The 21,490-nt window shown below is 28.1% G+C and overlaps 3 protein-coding genes across 3 annotated transcripts; 2 read left to right on the top strand and 1 right to left on the bottom strand.

The window, feature by feature from the left end:
- Positions 1-390: 390 nt before the first annotated feature.
- Positions 391-3,699, bottom strand: Bma-ran-3 (regulator of chromosome condensation, putative; the record flags this gene model as incomplete). Its single annotated transcript, XM_001893319.2, has 10 exons — positions 391-569; positions 714-884; positions 1,040-1,150; positions 1,390-1,708; positions 1,802-1,897; positions 1,980-2,060; positions 2,136-2,306; positions 2,599-2,792; positions 3,111-3,207; positions 3,454-3,699. 10 exons carry the CDS (start codon positions 3,697-3,699, stop codon positions 391-393), a joined length of 1,665 nt encoding a protein of 554 aa, XP_001893354.1.
- A 2,814-nt stretch (positions 3,700-6,513) lies between these two features.
- Positions 6,514-10,717, top strand: Bm4194 (Uncharacterized protein; the record flags this gene model as incomplete). Its single annotated transcript, XM_001893320.1, has 13 exons — positions 6,514-6,570; positions 6,720-6,916; positions 7,140-7,258; positions 7,548-7,804; positions 8,132-8,229; positions 8,601-8,757; positions 8,999-9,144; positions 9,294-9,373; positions 9,477-9,582; positions 9,715-9,813; positions 9,925-10,068; positions 10,302-10,410; positions 10,637-10,717. 13 exons carry the CDS (start codon positions 6,514-6,516, stop codon positions 10,715-10,717), a joined length of 1,650 nt encoding a protein of 549 aa, XP_001893355.1.
- A 1,646-nt stretch (positions 10,718-12,363) lies between these two features.
- On the top strand, positions 12,364-18,763 carry Bm9305 (uncharacterized protein; the record flags this gene model as incomplete). The annotated part of the gene is made up of 12 exons (XM_043078741.1): positions 12,364-12,754; positions 13,426-13,639; positions 14,087-14,227; positions 14,436-14,535; positions 14,769-14,866; positions 14,997-15,099; positions 15,659-15,784; positions 16,007-16,090; positions 16,619-17,439; positions 17,811-17,870; positions 18,035-18,162; positions 18,483-18,763. The coding sequence occupies 12 exons, from the start codon at positions 12,364-12,366 to the stop codon at positions 18,761-18,763; spliced, it is 2,547 nt and encodes an 848-aa protein (XP_042934675.1).
- Positions 18,764-21,490: the final 2,727 nt, after the last annotated feature.

The following is a 21,490-nucleotide window of genomic DNA, read 5'->3' as shown; positions in this document are numbered from 1 at the left end:
TGAAATAACGTGAAGAACTGCGATGATGGGGGTCACTATTGTGCACATATCACGATCACAATGGAACAAGTAGAAATATTAGGTAGAACAGCGAGCGATTTGAAAAGCATAAAGCAATGTAAACAATCTGAAAAATCATCTAAGTAAAGAAATAGATGGACGACTTTAATCGATGCTATGACTCAAATAGTGACAGAAAATTCGACGCAAAATGAATGATCAAAAAATAGGGTTAATCTATCAGGAGTAATACAAAAATATTCAAGACTAAAAGAATATTCATAATGCCCTAACATATCCCCAAATCAATTCAGTACTATCGAAATCACGATACATGTTTAAGCAAAATTAATTTTATGAATGCAATTTTACGACTGTAATGTTCACTGTTCATAACTTCTTAGCAAGGAAAAGAGCATGATTATCGGCCAATGATACTTCAACAACGCGATAACCATCGAGGTGTGCCGAAGTAATCTTTTGTGGTCGCGGAACCATCTTATCATCATCATCTTTGATCCCCAAACCAAGCTGACCGGAGGAATCATAACCCCAAGAGTAGGCATTTCCTAAAAACGACAATGGTAAATTGTACTTCTATGGAACTAGATCTATGAAAACGCATTTTGTTTAATCACATCTAATATGGGAACTAATCATACATTCTCATAGTGAATAACTTTATTGATAGCAAGTGATAATGCAAAGGTTACCACTATCAGTCCAAACAATCGAGCAACCAAGACTAGCCGATATTCCCTTGATTTGCTCCGGTACATCGATCTTTTGTAGTTCCGAATATTTCCAATGGTCATCCTCCTTACCACTCCACGTGCCTAATCCCAGCGCATTATCCGTGTTTTTCCCGATGCCATATACTTCACCTAATAAAGTTTTTTGTTTTTAAAAACTATATCAATTATTTATATTAAAAGTTATTAGATATCTTCTACTGTAGAAAAGTTGGAAATCAACTGTACTTACAAGAACACATTATATACAGAAAATTTTTTGATCCATGATGATGAGGAGCTATTACCCTGTGTATTCAAAGCAATGATATGCTGGATACCACTCAACTCAACAACTGTTGTGCTTTCGAATGCGCTCGCCTTAATCGGATGCATTATCTTCAGTTCTGGTTCATCATCTACAAAATCCATTATAAACCTAATTAACATATAAAGAAAGCGAGAATTTCCATTTTTTTTTTTTGTTGGGATAATGCATAGCAAGCTAGCCGTCCGTGAAGGATCAGACTGAATTTTTTGGCTTCAAAAGCAATGCAAAGAATGCGACGCGATCCGATTCTCGCACTTTGCTACAAAAAAAAAAAAAAGTATACGGAAGTCTTTGTCGAATTACGAACAGGAAACATGCAGTACCAACCTTCATCTTCTAGCGCTTTTGGTGTTGGCACACCCAACTGCCCAAAATTGTTCAATCCACATACATAAATAACGCCATCAATAGATCGAGCAGCAGTCCAAAATCCACCGGCCATAATATTATCGAATAATACCAGTTTCTTTTTACCCTTATCATAAACTGAGATTCTTAACGAGTCTGGTGAATCGTTTACCATTCGTTGGGAGCGAATGTGCGACACCCGTGAACATCTGCCCAATTGACCAACCGAGCCATCACCGAACGTTAACACTTCTCCACTCTCTGTTAGCATTACCAAATGATTCTCACCTGCTGCAATCTGCAAATTTTTCGCAAAATTAATGGGTAAATTATGTAAGCTATTCAAAAACAGATAGCGATCCCAATTCACTGAATATGAGAAAGTAAATACCTTTACGATGACTTTTTGATGGTGTTGCACTATGACTACTGGTTGTTTCTCCATTTCCAGCAAAGTTTCGTGGCTTTCAATGCAGCCCGACATACCCTTAAACAAATGATTATTCACCATTAAGAGCATTTACAGAACATAAATTTATCAAAAAAAAAGTCATCGAAATAAAAATTACCCGTAAATTACCCCAAGCAATTACACTTCCTTTATCAGTGAGTGCTGCCGAGAAACTAGCACCAGCGGTAAGCATAACTACCTGAAAATACAATTAATTATTCTCTTTTCAGCCAAATATTTAAAATCATCCAAGAATTATACAAACAGTAAGAACCTTTCCATGGCGCTGTATCAGTAAGTCACTGAATTTAATTGGAGCCAGTTTATCCGATGATCCCTCTGGCTCGACACCTTCAGCCGGCATAGTACCTTTTTCGTTTATTCCACAACCATACACTGTACCATCTTCCATTAACACCAATGAGTGAACTCCACCTGCTATTACCTAAAATATATCCTTAAATACGATTCTGCAAGCACAGTGCAATACAGTTTCCCTATTCAAAGAAGCATGAATATGGAAATAGTCTTTAAATCTCAAAATAGAAAAATTGGCTCCTCGTATCCATATAAATTTTCACCTGATATTATGTTTGTATCACCCTTGTGAATAATCATTAAACGAAAAATAATTTTATTCACTATTTTTATAGATATTTCACATCTAATGTCTTTCAAACGCTGTATTCCTAAAATTATTGTTAATGTGGTCAACAGCGACATAAATATTAATCAACCTGAACGATTAATTTCTCTTCTGGAAGCGTACTAATGGCTCGAGGCTTCCGAGTTGTACTGCGCCCTGGATGTCCAAGTTGTTCGCCTTCGCCACAACTCAACACTCGATCACCTTTTTCAGTTGGCAAAAAACTCTCAACCGACAAATGGAACTTTTTCAACCGACGGGTGGTTGAACTACCGGCACTGCTATCTGAAACACTGCCAAAACTGTTGGTTATGTCGTAATATTCATTCAGAAAGCTTCTAACCATCACCAATTTTTATATCCAATCAATGCGTACTATTGTTTTTTGTCCAATAATAATGCTTTTGACCAGATTAAAAGATAAGTAACAAGAACAGGTAATTGAAGAAATAGATTCAAATTACTAATTTACCTAAAGTCTGTATTTTTCTGATCAGTCATATTCAGTAAAGCTTAAAATTACCAATATGATATGCTCTTAATTATAATAAACACTTGAGCTTATTCTCAAAAGTTTTCAAAATCACATTCAAAGGTACTTACTGAGAGTTCGATTTGCAATAGAAGAGTTGCTTAGGTCCAAAGAGACAAGTTTTCGCTTCTTCCCACGTTCACTCATTCGCGGACTGTCGTATTCACCCTTAATATCATTGAATTGTTATCAGTTATCTGACCTCTTTCAAGAATACTCTACGCAAAATGAGGCTTACAAACAGAGAAGAGTATGTATTCTTGTCATAGAATTACTACATTTCGTACTCCCTTCTCACTCCTTCCCTTGCATATTTATGATTTTATATCGAAAGTATCAAACATTCAAAAACCTAACAATTTACACTTCACAGAAATTATGATAGAATAACTAGTAACGATGAAAAATACTTACGTTCATCATTAAAGATTGTGACGAAGAAATCGCTGGTTCTTCCATCTCAATATGTTCATCTTTATTTATGGTGATTCCATTTTGTGTTCCCATTAACGATATCGGTGCTGTTGTTAAAGAAGCTTTTATCGTTTCCTTTCCCTTTTTCTTTTCTCGTTTTCTTCCCTTCTTCTTTTCAGTCTTCCGATGTTTTAACACTTCCATTGGTTGTTGTGTCACTTTACGAGCTACTTTTCTAGGTGGCATTTCCTACAAACAAAATTTTACATTATGCATTTTCATACAACTTGCACAATGATCATACATGTTAAAGAAAACATATGGTAAAACTGTTACACATAGGAATGAAATAATATAAGAATGTTTGAAAGATAATTGTGAGAAACATAGAATTTTCCAGCAACTACATATTCAAATGTGTGATAGATGTGTAGCAATGCTGTAACAGATGTAGTAATGCCGTACAAATATGACAAAAAAGATTTGCATAAGACCTTTAAACCATTAAAAAGAAAGAGTAAAAAAAGAAAAACCTTTCGAAGTTAAATAATTTTATTATAAAAAGTTAAAAATTCAATTTTAATCAATTAAACTTAGATAAAATTAGACAAAAAAGTAATGAAATATAAATGAACAACAATAATTAGTAAAAGTAACAGTAATAAATTTATGATCGATAATGTTCAAAAAACATATATATCCGAAAGAATTCTCACAGAAAAAAATCAGAAATTAAGGATTAACTAATCGTATAGTGTAATAACATAGCCACTGCAAGTACTGACTCAGCACATCTCTCTCAATCCCTTCAGTAATCTCATAACGGTACATAGCAATCCCTAGCAGCCAAGTATGAAAATCTCTATCCCGCGTAACATTTTTAATTCCTTAACGAATATACATGCTAATTTCACGTATAGTAATGTCTAATTTATGTCGTAAAATTCTGCTCTTAAATCTCTTTAATAGATAATCAATGTAAGAATAAGTCGAAATTCTAAACAAATGTATTATTATCTTTACGTCAAATTTTCATTCCTTGAATCTTGCTAGTAGATAATTAATATAATAGACCAGAATTGTAGACGAACATTTGTTATCTTCATGTTCAATCATTTCTTATCATCTAAATGATGAAATTTCATCCACTATATAATAGTATAATTAATCTATCACTAAGATGAAGGCTTATACAATCATTGTCAAATATTAACTGATCGAATTAATATGTGATAAAATCGGAAAAGTTAATGAAAAATAAGAACGAATGATATATGAAATAAAAAAAATGAATTTAATTTACTTTCAATTTCATATTTCTTTAGTTAATATATTTCATTAGTGATTAATTTGATATGAATGAAATGATGAAAAATTCGTATCATTCGCCAAAAAAAAAAAAAAAAAAAAATCATTGGAATTTATAATGATGAAGTAATTGAATAGCTTAAATTCCCTCTTTTTACGATAATATTATTTCTAACATAATTGCCGATTTCTTTGCTTTATAATATTTATCAGTATAACATAAACGGAATGAATGTTCATTTAACTTCTATATGCGATAGTAAAATTAAATTTCAAAAATTTTTTTTCATTCTCTCTTTTTACGATAATCTAATACAATTTCCGATTTTTTTTCGGTCTTATTATTTCTGGTATAAATTACTGATTTCTTTAATTACCGATTAAAAAAATTCAATGTAATAATTTTATTTACAATAATTATATCTTAACAAATATCTTTTCTTGATTATGCTAATCGACGGTTGAATTATAAATATTTCATCCAAAAGTTTAACTAAATTATTTAATTCCATATCATCTAATAATGATATATATGATAATTCAACTATTTATTTTTTTTGCAATATTTAGCATCAAAAATTTTATTTGTCTATGAATGTTTATGTGAATTAAGTTCTATTATAGTTTGAATTATAATTGACAAATTTGCAACTAACATCTCTTTTTTTGTCATACTATGATAATGATGATCTTTGTGATAGAATATTTGATAATTGTACCTTTTATTAGTAAGATAATTTTTAGAAATATTTTACGAATATTTAAATTGAATTATAGCAATGACAGAGATAATTTTTTGGAAGCAACGATAGCTTGTAATTTAGTTTTGATTTTTTTTTTAATTTTTTATAATTTAGTTTTGAAATATGAAAGATCGCTTACTTTCTGGAATAGTTATTCCGGAATCCTTATCCGGGAATACTTCATTTTACAAAAATATATGAAATGAAATGTTTATGAACCGGGAATAGTATATATATATGTGACGTGAGATAATAGTATTTGCACAACGCCCAATAGCCATAGAGCTGAATGTGTGAGTGGATATGCACGTGTGCATCTTTGCTAAATGATGGGTTAAATCAAATCGATCGGTGTGGATTTGATGAACTTTGACCCTTTGACAATTCAATTTTTTTGTTTGCAGTTTGAAGAAAATATTTGAAGGTAGCTATTGTTACTTTCAATTTTTTTTTCCATTTATTATTCTTTATTATATTTTCATTTCCATTTTTTTTTTGGATATTTTCGTTAATATATATATATATATATATATATATATATATATATATATATTGCTCTTTCAATATAACTCATTTTGAATGTTAGGTAGTAGCAGAAAAGTGAACAATAATTCTCTTATTATCAGTAGTAATAACTGTTATCCATTACCAAATGTAAACTCACAGCAGAGCATTAATGTACAGTTCACCATTACTTCGTTTATTCATTCTACATTCTTTCATATCATACTTTTTTGAAATTATTTTAGTATTTATTTACTTCTAATTGAATATATAGATAGGTACTTGTTATTAAATTTAATATTAATTGGCTTATCTAAATTGTGTAAATATTCTTGGAGGAAATTAATTTATGCTAAAATTTGCATGTATTTCCCAATGATATATTCGAATTGGCTGTCTTACGTTGTTTATTTTTTTTATTGATTTTGCTGTTTATTGGTTTGTTTTTTTTCTTCTGCAGATATTAGGTTTATGGTTCAGTTTTTATTGCAGTTTTAAGGGAGTAATGGACGATTTTGATGTACTCAGTAACGACCAAGCTAATATGCTGCGTCAGTTTCAGGTCAGTTTTGATTATAACTAATATTTTTTATCATTATAGTTATAATAATAACAGTGATAACAATAATAATTATTATTATGTCTGTTAAGTTATATTATTATGTCACTTAATTTATTTCATGGAATTTTGAATTGGAATAGCTATTTCAGGAAGTCACAAATATCCAAGATGAACAAATGGCATTAGCAACACTGGCATCATTGAATTGGGACTTGCCAAGGGCTATAGAAACACAACTATGTAGTAATAGTGATGATGTAGATCAAATGGAAGTTGATAATTCATTTATAGTGGAACATCACAACCAGAGCTTACGACAAGCAGGGATCACAGAACCTGAGGATCGGTAAGGTTACTTATTGGTCTTGATATGTATTAATATACAATTTCGTGCAAGTTTGTTCACTATCCGTAGTATCATGTTATTTGCTGTGATTTTTCGGAAATCACTTTTTTTATACTTGATCTGATCAGAGAATGGTATGTAGCACTATTCGTCCAAAGTAGATTGAAAATGGTAAAGTATCATCTAGTAAGAATTTACTGTTGAATTTAGCTGCATTTTATAGATCGAGAAATAGCGCAATGGATAATGAAGATGAAGATTCTGATTTTCGTTTTGGACGTTTGATAGCTGGCGGGTCAGTAGAAAAATCAAGCAGAAACCAAATTTCTCCTCATAACAATGGTTTTATTTATTTATTTTTGGAATAATAACTAAGTTGAACCTATGACGTCTTAATTTCGTTAGTACTAGTATCGCTGGTAATCATAGTTGAAAAAAGGCAGTTGCGTTTTTTCTAGCGATTTATGCTTATGCGCGTAAAGCAAATGCATTAAATGTTCGTACGATTTGGAAGTTGTTGTCATTGTTACAGTATACTTTTTCAGTTACTGTTATCAGGTCTCTATTACAAAACAGAAAACTAAACAACTGAGTGGTTTACTTAGAAGTATTCACTTATATCTATATGCAGACTCAAAAGCCATGGAATCTTCACAACATCGAGTCTTACTAACAGCGTCATCTTCGGGTAGTGGCACTAGTTCTCGCGTCACGCGATCACGTTCACGTCTAACTGATGAAGCGCAGCATGATGTTTGGCCTACTGCTACCATGCGCAGATTTCTTGTTGATGCAGAGAATAGTGATTCTACTGATAATGATGCTAATGAGGATGATGATGCTTATCACGATGCTGCTTCTTTTGGACAATCGAATGAAGAAGATGGGGTAATTTATAATTATTTCAAACGAGTTGTTAAATCTTTGTTTATTTCAACTTGCGAGATATGATTAGTAATTTGGATATATTTTTACTAATGCGTAAATAGTGAACAAGGGTAGGTATTCAGTCATACTTATTATTGCCAAAAACTGTCCGGTTAAGGGTTTAGAATTTATGGAAATTTAAGCTACTAGCTGGAAATAGCTATATCAAGCTTACATGAACATTTTATTAACCTTTAAGAGATTTAACTTACATAGTTAAGGTGAATTATTAGAGATTTATTATTGGACATGAAGTTATTGTACTCATGAGTGCAAAATTGTTTTCAGAAGCCATCGTTTCATGATGATCGTGTGCCATTAGTGCCTTCTGACTTCACCTCCGTTGATGAAGCGTTGCATAACTTTGTAACTGTTTTTGAGGCTAGGTAAGTTTTTATCATTTTAACTAATACCCTGTAATTTGCTTCATTATAAATTTTGCTGCTGTAAGAAGTGATTAACCGATAAAGTTAAAGTCTTCCTGTCTGCATGCGGTATGTAGATGAGATCGCATTACATGCAGAAATAATTGGTTACTATGTTTATTATGCACTTATTTTTTATATTTTTAATTTATCACACAGATAAGATTTGCTAGATTCAGCGTTGATGAGTTTGGCGAAGTGTGGTACTTACAATATGATATGACCATTAAAAAAGTGCAGAATGCAAATCATAGATTTCAGAATTAGGTAAACTAAATTTAATGTAATATTTTTTCTGAAACTGAACTCATGCTTGATGAATGCATATACAGGTACGGTGGAAATCACCCACCTTTCTATTCTGGTCCTTTGCAAGATGCTTTACGTGAAGCACTGGAGGCACCAGGGCGGCCAGTTGCAGAGCGTCGACCACTTGCCGTTTATCTACATAATGATCGTGCCGTTGCGTGCAACATTTTCGCGAAAAATGTTCTTTTTTATTTTATTTATTTTTATTATTATTATTATTTTTTTTTTTTTGTTGTTCATTTTAACAAAAATTTCTAATAAAAAAAGTGCTTTCCATTGTTCTGTGCATTTTCATATCTCATTTTTTGTGACATAAAATATATTATTCCTTGAACAGATTACTCATGCTTGCTTTGGATTCCTGAAAAGTTGTTCCATTTGTCATTTCATGCTGTGGAATTTCATGGGGTATTATTTTCAGGTACTTTGTTCGGGATTGGTTTCATCGCTTCTCAAAGGGCAGTTTATAACGTGGCCTTGGGATATCACACAAAAGGAGAATAGGCTTAAATTGTTTGAGTGGATCGATGTGTTGAACGTCCGCGACATAAGACAAACGCTGGAAAAGTTCAATTTGGCCTTTGCTTTAAGCTTGTCATGATATTATAGCCCTGAATGTTGAGAAAATTTAAAACGATATCATAAGTTCTAGCTGAAATGGACTCTGGTTGAATTTAAACGGATAAATTAGTTATAAAGTGAAATATTTTATTCAGATTTTCTGATGAACGATTCCCCTTGCTAGTGGTTATTATCAAGGAAAAAAGTGTCATCTTACCAATAAGTGTCGCTTGGGGTAAGTCACATGCTTTAAATGTCATAGTTTATAAATGTCCTTCAGTCATTCATATCCTTGAAATTTCAATAATTTGGAGTATAAAGATATATTTGCTTGGTAGGGTGCGATGGACCGGAACAAGTAGTGAACAAACTGATGGAAGGATTGGAGGAGTATCAACGTATCAAAACTGCTGAAGCTGCTGAAGAAAGAGAACGCTTTGAAAGGTGAAGCACTCTTCTTCTCATGTATATATACATGTAATTTTTCCTATGCAATTGAAACAAGACGATGGAATAAAGATCGTTAAAATAACCACTAATTAATGTTCTATAAAGGGATCTGATTTTTGTTTTAAGGGAAAAAATACGAGAGGAGCAAGCAAGAGAATATGAACAGTCGCTAGCACAGGATAGAGCTCGTCAGGAAAGACTTGAACGTGAAAAAAATGAGCGGAAGTAAGTTGTTTCATTTGTTCTCGTTAAAGACATTGAAATAAATTTAATGTCACTGTTTTTTAAATGTTGTTCCTGTCAATAATGGTGCACTGAAATGAAGATAAATTGTAGGGCTGAAGAAGAACGTCGAGCAAAAGAAGAACAAGACAAGACAAAGCGTTTGGAAGAATTAGCAGCAAGTTTGCCAATGGAACCGGCAGCAGATGAAACAAATATTGCAGTTGTGCGAGTTCGTTTCCCGGATGGAAAAATGCAGTTGCGAAGGCAAAAATTTCCGAAAATAAACTTTACTATACTGAGAACATTCATTGTATAAACCACACATTTTATGTCTGAAAAGATTAAAGGCTCCTAAGATGGAGAGTGGGATGCAGTAAGAACATGTCCTATAGTTTTATCATGTTATAGGTTGACTCCAGTTGATTGGTCATATGTAACAATCCCTATCTTTTTAACGCAATTAGTACCTTTAACGAATGTTATTTCAGATTTCGCATGAGCGAACCGCTTCGTAATGTAACGATCTTTGTTGAATCAAAAGGATATAGTTTAGATACACATCGAATTTGGACCTCAGATGTGCCAATGAAAAATGTGGTATATTGTTAGAAAAATCTTCTCTTTTTATACTTTTTGGTTGAAGTTAAAAGTTTGATGAAATAGAATGCTGGTGCAATATTTCAATGTTCTGAAGCCTTTACAATTCATGTTTAATCCGTTTTTACGTGACGTACTACTTTCTTGTAAACTTATTTTCTTTGACTTCAAATTATGATGATGTTTCCATAAATTTGTTTTCATGGAATGAATCTATCATTTGCAGGTAGAATCATATGATCTCAACCGTTCATTAGCTGACATTAAATGGCCGGTTCGTGAGCAGATCACTGTGGACGAGAAATGAATATAGTGAAGTGACAGCATTCGGTAATGTTAGAATTAGGTCTCCATTTCTCAAAGTTTAATGAAATTTCTTATTTAGGATGTTCACCTGCCTCCTATTGCATTAGCAATGGTGTAGTTACAGCAATATAATTAAAATCAGTAACAGTAATACAGCATTCAGTATGTGTAAAATTTGCTAGAAATTTTTATACACATGTTTCTTTCATTTAATGTGGTTTGAAATTCAATAGTTTTAGGTTTATTTCTAAAGCTCTTTTTAATATGATGCCTTTGAAAAGCATGCATTTTATGCTTTTTTAATTCTTATAACGAAATTTATTTAATTAGTAGACTTTAGCAGCTTTCGTATCAGTTTTTTCAAGGACTAAGTAAGTGTTGCTCCTTTTTGCAGACCACTTGAAAAATTTTTTTGTTTTTTTTTTTTTTTATAAGCAGATTTGTTTTTCCCGTAAACCTTTTATGTTCATAAAAGCAAGATAGTATTTGTAGTTTTTACCATCATCGGTGGTTTCTATATGACCAATTAATGGAAAATAAATAATGTTGTAAATAAAAAAAAAATAGTAAAGCTTTAGGTGCTATCCGGGAAAGAATTCTTAATGTCGAGATAACCGGTAGATTACAAATCACTAGAAAGTGAACTTATCATGTCACAAATTGAATTACCCATTCCTACTTATCACTTCATATAAGCTCTTTTGCATCATCACTGTATTTGAAATGGGAGCATTCCTTCAGGTGCTATCCAGAAATGAATCTTTAGTTTTGATCCTCTGCATGTTAAGAAAAAATTCCTAATTATCATCCCACACGGAACTAGAAGTGGTTTCTCATTTCATATTCTGATTATCTGATTACTTGATTCAATTATGTACTTGCCTAATTCTTAAGAGGTCTCGGTGCGTCAAGCAGTAATAAAAGATAACGCTTATTAGTCGGTATTGTCTTATTTTACTGACTTTTAATCCTCTGTTATTGTTTTCACGGTCCTTTTTTCATCCTTTATCAATGTTTTTGTTTTCGTATTTTAATTTTTTAGCTATCTATTTGCCCACAGTTTGAGTATGTTGACGAATGTACTGTTTATAAATGATTCATTCATCCGTGGTCATCATTGCTTATATTGTTTAAAAGTAAAGTGTATGTCTTTCAATGGTTGCGAATAAGCTCTCTTTATACGGACATACTTATATTTGTATACTAGCCTTTTCATCCCGTCTGATTTCAAAGTTATGGTCTTTCTTTGACCTGAACGGTAATTTTATGGATGAACTAATTTCACTAACTAAATAAACATAAATTGATGTAAATAAATACTTTCCGTCCTATATTTCAAATGCATAAAAATAACGAAATATTAATCAAAAATTGCCGATAATACAATTTCTCGATAATTCTTTATGATTGCTATCAAATAATCACTAAAAAAATTTCAGTGCAATATTTTCTGCTTTTATTTACTTTCTGGACATAATAAATATGATGAATAAATGATTGTAATTTAATTCCTATCAGAAATATGCAAATTTATCAGCTAGTAAAAAAGATTCGCATACATAATAACATCATTTTTGCTTAAAAATCATTTAAAAATACACTTCGATGAATTTATTTTTTATTTCACGCTGTATTGGTTTACTCTTAATGCTTATTGCATCGATACTATTTTGCTATATTCCGTATCGTCGTTTAGCCGTTATTAAAAAGAAACTTGAAGATATAAGTGATACACATATTTATTATATGGATCTATTAAAATATTTGTTTAATCTAACAAATTGCAAGCAAATATCATGGAGCACATGGAATCAATGTACAACGGAGCAGCTAAATAGAAGACGTCAACGCGAGCTACCATTTGCGAATTGTCAACTAGTATATGAAAATATGTCATGTGATTGTCATCTTGAATTAATTGAAGATATTCAACAGATCGATGAGAATTCCTATATTCATTATGGATGTATTCCAGATTTTAATCAACAATTAATTATATTACCAGTTAATGCAACAATTGTTAATGTTACTACTACCAGTAATTTATCAGGAATAATTCTTAAACCATGTATTACTCGTACAACAAACCAAAACATCGTTAAAGCACAATAATAATATTATTATTAATGCTATTATTATTGTCATTACTATTATTATTATTATTGCTATTGTTATTATTAGTAGTATTATTAATGATTATTATTATTACCACCGTTTTTTAATTTATTATTCGCTAAAAATAAGCAATCCTTCTGATAAATTAATAATATTACTGTAAACTGTCCCTACTTGTTTCCTTTTTATAACCAATTTGTATTGCATATTTTAATGTTAATTATTTCCGATAAAGTTTTACATAAATTGTTGACTTTTTACATATATGACTACTTAAAAATTCTCAAAAAATTATTGCTTAAAAAATATTTATTATATTAAAATTGTAATAATCTATTATTCTTGTAATATTTGTCATATATACGTGCGCATAAAAGAAAAAAAAGAAACGTAAACAATGTATAATGTGTGCCGTGTAAAACACAATTTTTTTTTTTACATTAAAAACAACCATTCCATTATTTTCGTTTGCAAATTTCTTTTTTTATTTTATTTTAAATTATGCAAATTTTCAACGTTTAAAAATATATTATATATTTAACAAAATATCATTTTGTACTTTTATTACGCTGCATTCATTTTGATCGATTATAGCATTGATGTATAATTTACGTCATAAAAAGGCACCAATAAGTGATACGTGTGAAATTAGAGTAAAAAATCCATCAAGTTTATGTCAAATTTTTGCAAATTTAACAAATCACATAATGCATGATGGAATAATTTGTAAGCTTAATCAACGAGCAACAGAATATCAACAATGGATTTTTGATGAACAAAAAAAAGCAGAAGAAATTTTAAGAGAAAGGTAAAATTGAAAAGATTTTTTTCCTAGCTTTTTCTTTTTTTTTTTCAAAAATGCTATTGTTTTTTTTAAAATATATGTTTCTTTTCTCTTTGCTTTAAATGTATGTGTTTATCATATTAGACATCAAGAATGAGGAATGATAAGAATGAAAAGGAAAATGAATTCAAGATAGATCAGAAATAGTTTGAGTAGAAGAAAAGAAACGAAGTGAAAAAAAATTTTGTTTCGGAATATTAAGAATGAAATTAAAAAAAGTTAACAAAAAATGTAGTGCTTTGCATAATTTTGACACACAGTATTGTACAAATCATATTTGATTAATTGTATTAATTAACTAATTATTCAATTATGTATACTCATAATTTTTACAAAAAATGCTAACAATTTATGAGATTGTGATTAATATCATCAATTTCGCTGTAAGAAATCATCTTGGCTAAGTTGCAGTGATTATGTTGTGCCAAGAATACGAACACGAATTAATCCTTGGCCAAATGATTTTCGTATTCTTCTCAAAATGGCGAATGAAAATGAGAAAAATGATAAAAATGAAAGATGTGACACAATTAATAAATTAACCGAATTAGAGTATAAATTTATAATGTTGTTTAAAATTTAAAGATTTGTTAGAACAATTTTATTCATATTTCAGATGCAAATCTTTATTGTCTTTTGAAAAAAAAAAAGATTCTTAAAGTTAGATATGAGTTAGTTTTTTTTTTTTTTTTTTTTTCATAGCAAATTTGAAATTTAAATTAGTATTTTCATTTGAAAATGAAAAATTAATTATTTACAGGATACATTTTCCATCTAATTTATTATCAAAATATTTAAGGATGAATTCATTATTATCCAAAATTAATCATACTAATAATGCATCTCATCTATCAGCTGCAGTACTATTTTTAACTATTATTAATTTATGATATTTTTTTTTCTGCTAATTAATTAGTGATATAAAATTCAGATCAATTGTCAATACTATAATTTTTAATATCTATCATTAATTAGTTATATCTTAGTTAATTAAACATTTGATTATTTAATACTCATTTCGTTTAACTTTAATCCATTTGTTATACTAATTTTAATTATGCTTCGACATCTAAAGTATGTATTTCCTCTATAGATAGCAACAGGTGTTCGTGATTTTTGCGCCAAACGAACAGCTAATGCAGTTTGTAAAAAAAGGCAAATACTGGAAGCAGTTGCTGAAAAAACACGAAAGTAATTATAAATTTCACAAAAATGAATAAAAAAAATAAGAATTTATTTCTAATTATTTAATTTATTTTTTTATAATTATTTAAATATGTAAAAAAAGGAAAAGATGAAAAGAATGTTGTAAATAAATTAGATTACGAGAAGATAGTCATCGTCGAGTGAAGCAACGTAAAATACAACTTGAAAAAGAAGACGAAGAAAAACGAAATGAATCATCAATTAAAATTAAACAGCAGGTAATAATTAATTTTGTGAAGAAATTTGCTTAAACTTTTACTTAATATTTATTAGATACGATTATATGAATAAAAATTTCTTTTGTAATTTATTGTAATTTATTAGAAATGATTACACCGATAAGAATTTTCTGGGTAAATTATCACATTCATTTTGCATTAAATTATTTTAGATTGTTTTTTCAAAAACTTTTCCTATGCGTTATTTTAATTTCACTAAATAAAATGTTAATTATCTCACAAACTAATTTTTCAGCATATTTGAACTTTCAGATTTTTTCAGAGAGTCACATAATATTAGGTTCATATTATCTAATAATTTTGCGTTTATATCACATAATTTTAGGTTCATATTATCTAATAATTTTACGTTTATATCACATAACTTTAGACTCATGCAATAATTTTACGTTTAGTACCACACAAGTACCAAAAAAAAAAAAAAAAATTTAATTAAAATTTGTTTATTGTTTTCTTTTTTGCACAAAATAAATAGCCACTGCTTATTTATTTTTTTTAATGTATTTATTGATGGATATATGTCTTAAAATCATTGAAGGCTATAAAAATCATTTCAAATAGAGGACGCAAAGTTCATGACCTACCTGGCACACCTGTTGCTAAGCGTACGAGAAATGCTCTTGGTTTAATGCCAATTGATAAGCGACTTTGTTGCAGAGGAACGGTAATGGAGAATTTCCTCAATTATGCTACTATTTGTAAAACTGAAGAGAAATCCATAAGTGATTAGCATCATATCGTATATTTAATTGATATGATATGATATAAGTAATCGATGCAATCGCTTTACTTTAAATTTAACATGCTGATTTTGATAATAATTCATTTTCCATAAATGAAGAAAAAATTTCCTTTTATATGACTAACAAAAAGAGTTTCAAAATAGGAAAATGAAAAAATTGCACCAATGAATGCTATGAAAGAGCGCCGAAAACGACGAATTAAAATGACAAAGAAGGCCGAAAAAAAAGTGATAAATTATTTCTTGTCACAATTCAGCGAAACAACAACAATAGTAATAATAATAAATAAATAACATTAATAAATGAAACAAAGTTTCCTTTAGCAATTTCAATTATATAATATAAACAAAATTCTTATATCATAAATTTCATTTACTTAAATTATTCTGCACTATATGTTCAATTAAATTTGATTAATTAAATGTTTCTAAAATACTATTCATCTAAATACTTTTCTAAATTAGAAAAATTCTGGTACAAAGAAGTTAAGTGACAATTTCCATTAATTATGTTAGTTTTGAACATTTTGAAATAAATTCTGAAAAATCCAAGGTATTTAAATTTATGTTAAACTTCAAAAAAAATATATTATACCTTAGAACATATCAGCAAAAAAGCTTAAAATTTACTCCGCTTTTTTGATTGTTTGTAAAACAACTTAGGAGTAAATTTTTTTTTAGTTATAAAAATTGACAAAATATCTAATATCCATAACAACTACATTTCATCACTTAAAATTAGTAATGTAATTTCAGGAAGCATTTCATGATGATAACAGCAATCATTTATCTACTACACTTCATAATGATAATGAGGATTACTTATCTGCCACTTTTCATGAGAAGCATTTATCAACAACTGGTGCTAATCAAACTGCTTGTATCAAATCCAGTCCGGAAATAGCAATATTATCCGAACTTGAAACTGCTATTTCCAAAAAATCTAATACGGAAGAAATATTTCCGTCCAAATTTAACTGCAACACACCAAGAATGAATAATTCATCAGACACATTAACTGCGATTTCCAGTCCTGATAAACATACGAAACAGAGACATACAGGTATTTCGCGTATAGACGCATCAAAATCACGTGATACGTTGCGAGTTCACACGTCAGAAAATTCAACAAGTCAAAAAGATGCTGTTGATACTGATGCTAATAATTCATTATCAAAAAGATCAACATCATTAAATACGGCATCAATTTTGGAACGTACACGTCCTGATGATAAAAGTGTTGATATCACTCAACGATCAACAAATGCGACTCATCGAGATAAAATTGATAGCGATGATAACACAATACATAATGATATTACAAAACGATCAACATATTTCATTCATGATTTAAAATGTGAACAAAATATTATCAGCAGCGATGATAATAATGACAGTAATAGTCGTAATAATGATGATTTGCGTGTAATGTCAATGGATCTAAAATCATCATCATGTCAGTCAAAATCGACAACAATGCATGCAGATGATGATAATGATGATGATGATGATAAAGTAAAACGTATTGAAGAGAAGCGTGGAAAAGTGACAAGCACACGATTTCCAGGACGAAAAACGTTAGATGAGTTGGAAAGACAAGAGTTATGTTGAATTAATAATTAATTTGTTGAATCAATAAAATAGCGTAAATTTTGTTGCAAAACTCTATTATTATTATTTATTATTGTTATTATTATTATTATTATTATTATTATTATTATTATTATTAATTATTATTATTATTATTATTATTATTATTATTATTATTATTATTATTATTATTATTATTATTATTATTATTATTATTATTATTATTATTATTATTATTATTATTATTATTATTGTAAGTTAAATGCTGTTTTACTTTACAATGCACAAATTTGTGAAAATTTTTCTTTTTTTATTTACTTCTTTAACTTTAAATTCTTTTTATTTATTTTTATATTAGAGAATCGATACTAACGGCAAATGAATCATCTAATGGTATAACGAAAAAATCTAAAACTGCGTAAGTAAATCAATCATTTCTACCAATGTTTAATTTAGTAATATTAATAAAAATAACATAAGTTTGAAAAATAAAATAAAATTTCTAAATAATTTTTAAATGAAAAATTTTATTTTTTCAGTGTGTAGTATGAAAATATTGCAAAGAATGTAAATACTTTTTAGAATATGTCATTCAGCACAAATTAAGAGAAAAAATGATTTGGAAAATGATGAAATTTACAATTTATCATCTGGTGATCCAACTGATTACACTGAAAAGCCAAGCCGAAAAATCCCATTTTGGGCTAAAAGTTACTTTTACAGAATAAAATAGATTTTAAAAAAAGAAATGAAACAAAAAAATTAATTTTTTTTTGACAAATGCAATACGGATTTAATCACTAAGAATTTTAATAGTATTTAGAAACGATACAGAAGAGTAAGTTTAAAAAAAAATCTAAAATGTAATAATTTTGAAATGATTTGATAAATAAAATCTTAATTATTTTATATTACATTGCTCTTTTAATTTGAACACCTCATTTAATAAATATGCCTAACAATTTTTATTACACTTTTTTAATCCGTTCCAAATTTTTTAAATCATCAGTTTTTTTATTTTTTATTGCAGAACAAAATTTACAACAAATTCTTATCAAACAACAAAAATGGTCCATCCATGATATTGATGCTCTATTTGGTAAAATTCATCCGCCTGATATGCAAAAAATGTTTGGTGATAAGATGCTATCAGCAACGCGCAGCTCATCAGCAATCTGGGAGTCACCAATTTGGAATCCACGTGTCGGTTATAGCGCTTATCATATGACATTTCAACAAATTGAAAACGACAATAACATTCGACGATCACAAAGAGCAAAAAAACTTGTCTCTTATGTTACATATTTCTGATTATTCTCTGTGAGACAATACAAATAATATATGGTAAATAAACTTACTGATATGATAAGAATTTACAAGATGAATTGCACTTGATAATAAAATTATTCCATGGTTTTTCTTTCCTTTTTTTAGATAAGGCAATGAGACAATTTTGGATTTAAATTACTGTAATTTTCATTTGTAACTTGTTAAATGATGTCATTATTCGATTTAACATATATAATGATACAATCTTTTTTGATTTTTAATAAAAAACAGAGGTGTAAAAATTATATATTACAGTATAGTTTGCATACTTTTATTATAATTGTCACTGTTATTATTATTTTTATTATTGATTGTTTGCTGTTAACTCGCACATATATGTGAAAGTACAAATTAGAAGAATAATTAGTTATGAAAATATTTGACAACGAAGGAAGAAACCCTACAATATACCATTTCTTTTTCATAAAAAAAAGAGAAATGCTAATATAAGGTTAAAATTTCATTTTATTTTACATTTAGACTATAAAATCTTATATTACCAACTCTGAAATAAATATAAAAGTATAACTTTGCATATAGACTATATTTTCTATTTCTTTAGCAACCTTCTTGAATTCATTCATAAACATTTTTATTGTAAAATTTACACAAATTTTTTTATTGAGAAATCTTTTCATCCAATAATTTTGCCTCCTATAAAATTTTCTTTTAAAAAAATTGAAATTTCTTTTTTTCTTTCCCTTTTTGATTATATGTGCTTTTATTATTTTTGCTACTATTTAATACTACTATTTCACTGCACATTGAACACAACAAAACGTAAATTATAGAAAAAAATGCAAAAAAAAGAGAAATTTAATATAGTAATTAAATTAATATTTCACTAATTAAATATTATGTTTGTATATTTTAGCTTAACATTTATTATGAATAAAAAAACACTTCGAAAATTGCATATTTGTTTTTTCACTCTTTTAAACAATATAAAACATATCAATAAAAAGATAAGAAAGCGACAGAGAGAAAGAGAGAGAGAGAAACCAATTAGTAGAAAAGAAAGGCAAAAGAGAAAATTTGGTTAAATTATACAATTTACCTTTCAACATAAATACTCATTTGCATTATATGAAACAAATTAAAACGAAAAAAACAAGTTCAAAGAAAAAATAAAAAAGCACTGTATATTACATTAATTTCATAATTTATTCATTAATTATAAAATTCAAGCATTTTTTAAAATTTATTACAACTAAAGTAAATATAAATTTAACTTACTGCTAAAATAATCACATATTATTCAATTGAAAAAAGAAAGAATATTGCAAATGCAATTCAATAATGACATAAAAATAAAAACCTATTGATAATTAAAGTTTATGATACTATTTGAACAAGCATATCTGTCATAACTCTGTTAATTAGCTTAATTTTTTAAAACTATTTAGTATTAACTAATCGATATATCTCAATTTCTAATCAAGAAGAGATAAATAATAATTATTAGTAAATTAAAATTGTAAGATTTGGAAAAATTTTTTAAATCTTGATTTGATATTACAAATATTGCATCCTTAACCTTAAAAAAATTGTTTATATAAAAATTTTTTCCCAAGATTTTAAAAGCGAAAAAAGCACTGAACTTGCTAATTTGTTACAAACGAAAAATCAAATTGAACTATTTTGAAAATGTTAAGATGAGCATAACTTTGAGTGATTGAAAAAATTGTAAAATGATAAAAAAAAAAATTACATTTTTTGATGCTTAAAATATTTAATTAATGAGCAGAGAAGTTTAAACAAAAAAAAAAATGAAAATTGGTACAATGAATGAGTATCAAATATAATTTGCCCGAATTTATAGTTTGTCACAATTGTACAAAACTTATAATTATAAAATATAATACGTCTATTAAAAGGAAATAAAAAAGAAAAAAAGGATGAGGATGAATGAAAAAAAGAACCGTAAAATACAAATGTTTCGAATATTCGTCTATAATAAAATTATTTCAACAACATTTAAAAATACTACTTACTAATTAATTAAATATGCACCAATTTTAATTTATCGCAATTTAGATATAATTCATTCATTTCACATAAATGTAATACATATTGAGTATGTACAATGAAAAATGAAGCTAATTAAATTAATCAAATGTTATTTTATTATTTTTATTTTGTTTATTTTATTGTAATACTATTCATTTGTGGTTATTATAAAAAAAGGAATTTTCCAAATGAATAAATAATTGAATTATTATTGAATAATTAGCTTGTGATTAGAGTAAAATTAATGATGACAGTTATACAGTCCTTCTCTTTGAGAAATGTTAATTCATTTGAATTTATAATTAATGAAACATTTAACTAAACAAATAGTCATTTATGATAGCAGCATAAGATGAATGTATTAATTAAGGTCTCTGAAACTTTCATCTTTCAAAAGTGAAAGTTTCATCTAAAATTTGTTCACAAAAAAAAGAAAGAGAAAAGAAAAAAGGTAAGTAATAATTTATTAATAATCTTCAAAACTCAAAAATTTATTTGAATAATTTCAAAGTGAATTTAAGCGAATTTTGAAAATTATCATGGAAAAATTACAAAATTACAAAAGAGTCAACGATAATCTAATCATTATTGTTGCTTTAGTTTCATTTTTCATCGTTTTCGATGTATAATTTTAATTTTAAAGCATATGAATTATTTATTGTTCACTATTTATTCTTCTATGATTATTCGTTTTTTATT

This window comes from Brugia malayi (genome assembly GCF_000002995.4).
Source record: "Brugia malayi strain FR3 genome assembly, contig: Bm_v4_Chr2_contig_001, whole genome shotgun sequence".
NCBI lineage: Eukaryota > Metazoa > Nematoda > Chromadorea > Rhabditida > Onchocercidae > Brugia > Brugia malayi.
The sequence above is the reverse complement of the archived record's forward strand: the minus strand, read 5'-3'. Positions and strand labels throughout refer to the sequence as shown.